The sequence below is a fragment of the Hoplias malabaricus genome, chromosome 2, assembly GCF_029633855.1.
Source record: "Hoplias malabaricus isolate fHopMal1 chromosome 2, fHopMal1.hap1, whole genome shotgun sequence".
NCBI classification, from domain to species: domain Eukaryota; kingdom Metazoa; phylum Chordata; class Actinopteri; order Characiformes; family Erythrinidae; genus Hoplias; species Hoplias malabaricus.
Genome location: NC_089801.1, coordinates 53,744,794 through 53,751,935, shown reverse-complemented (window position 1 = coordinate 53,751,935; position 7,142 = coordinate 53,744,794). Strand labels below are relative to the sequence as shown.

The 7,142-nt window shown below is 41.1% G+C and overlaps 1 protein-coding gene across 1 annotated transcript; it reads left to right on the top strand.

The window, feature by feature from the left end:
• The first annotated feature begins 2,290 nt into the window (after positions 1-2,290).
• Positions 2,291-7,073, top strand: LOC136687546 (serine protease 23-like). The gene is made up of 2 exons (XM_066662029.1): positions 2,291-2,586; positions 4,319-7,073. The coding sequence occupies exon 2, from the start codon at positions 4,332-4,334 to the stop codon at positions 5,469-5,471; it is 1,140 nt and encodes a 379-aa protein (XP_066518126.1). The 5' UTR covers positions 2,291-2,586; positions 4,319-4,331; the 3' UTR covers positions 5,472-7,073.
• Positions 7,074-7,142: the final 69 nt, after the last annotated feature.

Genomic DNA, 7,142 nt, shown 5'->3' with positions numbered 1-7,142 from the left:
GAAAACAGATAGATATTCTTGTTTGCTTTCCAGGAAGAGTCCCCCCACAGTAAAATGAAAAAAACTTGGGTGTACTTTTATGAGAGATGTGAAGATTTTCTCTAATGGAGAGAAGTTTATCATTCCATTTCAATTCCGCTGGCTCACAGTTTTACGAGCCGTTTTATAGAAGATCTGGCTGATGTCCAGTTCTGTGGGAGACTTTAACTGCTCTCCCACCATGGACTTTCAACTCCCTCTGCATTTTATTCTCACAGCTTGTGCATAGTCAAAATAGCACTGCTCCTTAACACCTAGTTCTGCATCTGCATTACTACGTCAAAATAATAAAACAGACAACAACCTATTAACATGACCATTTTGTTATTCCACTTGGACCATTAAGGCTTCCAAGCTATTAGCTGGCATTAAGATACCCACCCCTTAGTGTAGCATGGTCTGTGCTGGGGTTTACATAGGGCTACATTTTGATGTAGTATTGCACAGGTTGGATCAGTTTGTATGAGTTGTACACGATGGATCAATTGTTATGAGTAAAAAATGTTTTTCTTTCGCTGTGAGTTTTCTTTTTCACATCAATTTTTCCAAAGCTTTCTTTCCAGGCTTTTGGAAAAATACTGAACAATCAGTAAACTGGAGTTACATTAGAGCAGAAACAGTTTGTACTACCACCAGGACTTTCAGACATTCAGGCCAAGAAAATGTCCTAAGACGCTTAGGCGAGATGGAGTAGGTGGGTGACAATGCAAACTGGCAGTCTTCAGTGCTTCCATGGCGACCAAGCCAATAGTCCACAACAGACTGGCCTTTCATCAGGGCAACACCCACCAGTGCACTGGGGTTAATGTCAAGATCAGGGTGGAGGAATCCCTGTCATTTTCCCTGTCCTCTTCCTTTTGTCTGTGGCCTGCCTCCATGTCTACCCTCTCTCCAAAGTCAAAATTAGAAATTTAAATTTACAGGCAGCAGTTTATACCCTCCATACATTTGGTCCCATAGAGATTTCATACAGCTGCCCATTAGGTTGCTATCTCTTTCTGACCAGTTTAATTTAACCTTTTTATCAGTGAACTTAAGCAAAAACGTCTGTGGACACCTTTCATACTTTATTTAATTATTTAAATTGTGAAACAGCTTCTACTTTTTACATTTGATTTGAACTTTTTTTTTTGAGGACATAGTGGCCCCGAGACCATTAGCAATGTTCTGGACTAATGTTGAGATGGGTGGGAAGCATTATAACCCTAAAGTTCACATTGTTATCCAAGGCTGATGCATAAACCCATTTCATTTCAGAATTGTAAATGCAAGGGATGACTACAAACGTTTTGACATATAGTGTAGGTTGTTGTGATACACAATTTTCATGGATGTAATATATATTTAACTGTAATTTACATATATATATATGAAGAAAATATGACAAAATGCACCATAATCATTTAATCATGATGCCATACAAAGTGGCCTCTCACCTCACATGATGTCAGATAAACTCACAGCCGTCAAACTGCTTTGGGCACTTGAGAGTCCTCCAAAAGTCTTAAAACAAAATCTCCAAGGACTTATTTCATGTCTTTGGTCCTAGGACACAAGGAATAGACACAGACCTAAATATGTCTGTCTCGGTATTCGTGGCCGTGGGAAACTGGCAGACTCTTAAATCATTCGCCAAACTTTGGAAATGCTCCATTAAGCCACAGCTGTTGTCCACGTGGAATGAATGAAAAGCATCCTCAGTGGAATGCTGTTAAAACTTGTTTTTTTTTTCTTTAAAGGCGACACTCACAATTTTAATCAATAAAACACTTTTTAATAAAATTCAGGGGATTTTTCCTCACCATTTGCTTTTGCACTAACTACATGAAAGTAAACAAAGAAAGTCCTACTAAACTAATCAACTCGGGTTAGAAATGAGATTCTGAGGTAATTCAAACAGTGACTAAAACCTTATGGACAAGTTCAACCTCAGCCACGTAAAAAAACAACGTCTTTTTTCCTCCTGAAACATACTGTTCCACCTTTAAAGACGTGGAGCTGCTGAATATAAACCAGAGAGAACAGCACGGTTTAGTAATAGCTGTCTGAATGAAGGTGGGATTAGCATGAGTTCGGTGCTTGTTTGAAAAAGGGTGCTTAACACGAGCGGGATGCGTTTGAATGAGGGCGGGGCTTTTATGAATACGGGTGCCTTTTAGAGTCATGTGGCCGAGGTTTTTTTTATATACGAAGCTTGTTGAGTGTGTGTGTGTGTGTGTGTGTGTGTGTGTGTGTGTGAGTGTGAGTGGGAGAGTGTGTGAGAGAGAGAGAGAGAGAGAGAGAGAGAGAGAGAGAGAGAGAGATTGAATTGAATTGAGTAGTCGTCCTCCTGTTCCGCTCATGGACACTGATGGACTGGAGATTCTCAAGTCTTCGGGAAGTTTCTATGGGGAAATTCAGCGGGATGAGACCCGAGGAAGGAGGGAGAGAACATAACCGCAGCAGCATTCTGCTCACCCGCGCCTCTCATTAAAAACCCAGACTTTCTCAGGCGTTTTTCTACAGAAGTGACACTTCAGTGACACCTGCCCCAAACTGTCTGTACAGGTGAAAGGATAACCATATTTATTCTAAAATACGCTTTACTCTAAAGTTGAGCTTTCTGAATCATCTACAGGGATGGCAAAGTATAATATGTAAACTTTTACTTGAGTAGCAGTATAAAATTCCTTGTTTGTAAGTAAATTAACTTTGGGTTTGATGTACATTTCTGTGCAAACATGAACACCCTTCTTCTTAACAGAGCTTGTTAATGAAAATATTATTTTACAAAATAAGTAAGAAAAAGTAAGTAAATGTGATCAGGTATTGCCATTTGTCCATCCCTGATTTTGCATGAAGTGTAGTGTAGATTTCTCCTTTTTGAAAGCAGTGCTTTGCATCAACACTGTAATGATCTCTTTTGTAATGTCTATTTTTTTTTTTACACATCTGCTGATGCCATTAGTATTTCGTATGCAAATATATCAGCTCCAACTGAAAAGATGTTTCATTTTTTTTCAGACAAACATCTGGCAGTATTGATATGATCCTGATGTAACCATGCGTTCCCAGTTTTCATCATTCAGAGTGGTCTGTGTTTATTTTGTGAGCAGGGAAATTTAGAGGAGGCTCCTCTGAATGGTGGTTTTAAAACAGCACCAGTGATTTACTTTACATTGTCACTTGAAGTGGACGATCAACTGAATTGATCCATTATCTCCACCTGTCTAGGGTTGTGTTGTTCTCCTGAGGTTGTGTTCACAGAGTACTGTAAGGAATAGTTGGTTAGACAATTATGATTATGTACATTCATGAGCTAAAGTAAATCCTGCAGGTTAAGAGCCCCTCAGTTCTAGACTATGTATCATTCGTACTGAAACTTACTAAAGATCTATCAGTTTATAAGAAGCATGTTCGCAGAGCTGTCTCCATGGATTCAGAAACCCCATGGGATTCAGTGTTAAATCACAATGGTGAATCTAACAATTAAGAGCAATATAATTCCTCTCACTGTGTTCACATTCAGAGCTCTATCCATCATGATCTGCATTCCTCCAGCGCATACCCTCAGTGTTTTGAGAAATTCAGTACGGGTGCTATCACATTTTTGTTTTACCCTCCCACATCATGGCTTTAAGCCAGTGGTTTTGAAGCAGTTCCTTTTAAATATATTAAGAGCAGGCATAGAATGTGTAGTTTCATGTCCTCCCACACCAGTAAAATATTTCCAGGCTCTGGAGCAATCCATTTGGCGCCGTGAAGCTAGAGAGCTTGACCCCAGGCCTCCAACTGGCACAGAATCAAGAGTTTATTCATTTATTTAGCTATCGCTGTTAAATCTGCCTAAACACAGCAGAAATGTGTGAGTGAAGAAATGAGTGGGGAAAAGAGTGTTGGTCCCCTATTTCCCACAAGACCAGTGGCTAAAAATACCACAGCGCTCATTCAGAACCATATTTTAGCAGCTTCAACATGCGACCACAGTCACTGTTTACTCTTCCCTTTAGCTTGCCAGATTGTCATTGATGAATACGAAATAGCTGTAGAGTGAATTGCACCAGGCAGGGGATCAAGACCATGGAAGTAGTTCTAAAGTCCCACAAGGAGCTGTCCAACATCCAAGTTTGAAACCAAGATTAAATGACAGTGCATTTTCTTAGAATGCACATGCTTTTTTAAAACTGTGAAGATGTGGCAAGATAGTGAGAAAGCGTTTGGTAATTAGGGGGATCTTGTGCACTTCTCGGAATAAGAGCTCACTTTCTTGTCCTTGTTTGCTTACTGACCACCCCCCTAGGTGCACTCCCGCTATGGCGTCCCTGTTCAGCCTCGTCCTGCTCCCACTTCTCCTGCTGCTGTGTGCTCAGCCAGGTTCCTTGGAGAGGCCCAATTGGCCCCTGCAGCGTGTGCCGGTGGTCCTCCCCCAGCAGATTGAGGAGGGGCCGTCTCCTCACTTCATTGGCCCAGCTCAGCTGGAGGTGACTTCTTCTTGCAGCCCAGAGTGTCACAAGCAAGCCCCGACCCCCAGCTACTGGGACCTCCGGCACTTCCTGTCATACGAGACTCTCCACTCCAACGGCCAGCTGACTGAGACAGCCGTGGGAATCTATGGGTTTGACATTAACTCGCTCCAGAAGAGCCCCGCTGCTGAGCGGGTGCACTCTAGAACCAAGCGCCAGATCTTTGGGCATGATGGGCGCTTCAGCATTGTAGGTCAGGACTTCTTGCTGAACTATCCCTTTTCAACAGCCGTGAAATTGTCGACTGGTTGCTCTGGCACTTTAGTAGGCGACAAGCATGTCCTCACAGCAGCCCACTGCATCCATGACGGAAAGAATTACGTAAAAGGTGCGCAGAGACTGAGGGTCGGATTCCTCAAGCCGCGGCAAAAGGATACTCCACTCTACAATAGCACAGATGCTTCAAAAACTCCCACATCACATAAGATGAAATTTCAGTGGATCCGAGTCAAGCGGACCCACGTACCCAAAGGCTGGATCAAGGGCAATGCCAATGACATCGGCATGGACTACGATTATGCTCTTCTGGAGCTCAAGAAAGCTCATAAACGCAGACACATGAAGTTGGGAGTCAGCCCTTCTTCCAAGCAGCTTCCAGGCCGGAGAGTGCAGTTCTCTGGGTTTGATAATGACCGCCTGGGCCAGTTGGTTTACCGCTTCTGCAAGGCCGGGGACGAAACCTACGACCTACTCTATCAACACTGCGATGCCCAGCCTGGGGCGAGTGGCTCTGGGGTCTACGCTCGCATGTGGGATCGCAGACGTCGCCGCTGGGAGCGCAAGGTTATCGGGGTCTTCTCTGGACACCAGTGGGTGGACCTCAATGGCACCCCCCAGGAGTTTAATGTGGCAGTGCGCATCACTCCCCTAAAATATGCCCAGATCTGCTACTGGATCAAAGGAAATTATGTGGACTGTAGAGATGGTTAAACTAAAGCTTCAACATTCCCAATTTCAAATATCCATTGGTTGCAGGTAATGTGTATCATAGCCGCTATATTGGGGACATTATCATTACTCAAACACACAACTCAAATAAAAAATTTGATGTTTAAATTGTTTCTGTCAACTATTAGTCCCCATTTAGATGCCAAAAAAAAGAAATACAAGTATGAATGCCTGGCCAATTAATTAGAAGCCTGGCTGCAGATTAGGAGCTTGGGCTGCATCACAAATAGTGCCTTACTTTTTACAAATGCACATCACAGAAAATATAATTTAAAATACTGCACCCAAACTGTAATTACACTCTAATTTGCTCACTAAGATTATTTTCGACATACACACACTATGTGAGTTTAGAAACTGCTATTTTATGTCAAGACACTCTGCCCTACAGAGGTTGTTGAAACCTCTCTCACAGAGTATCACGTGCTAACAGTTTTCCATTAGATCCTATGATGAAAATGCTAATAGGGTTAACAGTAGATAACAATCTTTTCTCTTTATTTTGCAACAAAATGAGATCCTTGACCACTCTGATGCAAAAAGGCAGTAGGCTTTTTGATTGTTGTGAAACCCTCTCCATAGTAGGGAAGGAGTATGAGATAAATATATCGGTTTTTCCCAAAATCACATGACTGCAACCTATGGATAGATCTGTTCTGCCTGTGCATTGTTCAGATAAAAATGAAACATTTGTGTATTTATGAAACACTGGCATGTAAGCACTGAAAAATAAGCATAAAGTCATTCGCTTTTACTGTACATACCCAAAACCCACGCTGATTCCTAGAATAGTTTTTTTCATAGTTAAATCTCTTAATCAGAAAAACAAAAAAACATTTGCACTGTCGTACTTAGGTTCAAGTGACTAGAGTCTAGCACTCCTCCTTATAGGCCAACAAGCTGTGTTTTTTTTTTTTTTTTTTTTAATGTAGCCAAATACTTAACCACTGTGCATTATCAGAAGAGAGCTGTCATAAAAGGCATCCTTAAGTGACTGAAAGCTGGTTATTAATGTCCGTGGACTTTTTCTGTAGAAAGCACTGAAAGCCATTCTGAAGGCTCAAGCCTTTGTAGAGGTTCCACTTTTTTGTGTAAGAATGTACTGCAGTTAACCAAAGGTGCTTTTTGTGTTCTGATGTGTGAATGTGAAGAACCTTTTTAAGTTTAAAGGAACCTATGGAAAAATCCTTATATTGGTATAAAAATTATGTGAAGCTTAAAAAGGTTGTTCATACTCTCGAACCTCTTTTAGGGAGTAAAACTGGTTCAACTGTATTTTTTAAAGAGTGTAGCTACCCCTAGTGGTCCAAAGTAGTTTAGCATGTGGTATACAAGGCTTGCAATTTAACACTATTGGAGGTGCTCCCCTTTTACACTGTTTTTATGTTTTATTTTTTTCCTTCCATTAAGGGCAAAATAATGGCAAAAAAAAAAAAATAGTATTTAAGTACATACATAAGCAACTGAAATTTATAAGCAGAAATCTGTTCCAGAAGCACTTTGAATTTATTTTACTATTTCTTTGATGTCATTTCCAGCTTTGGATCATGATGGTAATTTACAATGTACTATATGAATACATTAAATGCTTTTGAATAAGGCAACTTTCCTTTTTGTCTCACCACTCACTTCTCGATTCCAGTAGATAAAAAC

Bases quoted from the DNA above. Each gene is read 5' to 3' on its own strand.
- LOC136687546 (XM_066662029.1), top strand. From the start codon at position 4,332: ATGGCGTCCCTGTTCAGCCTCGTCCTGCTCCCACTTCTCCTGCTGCTG.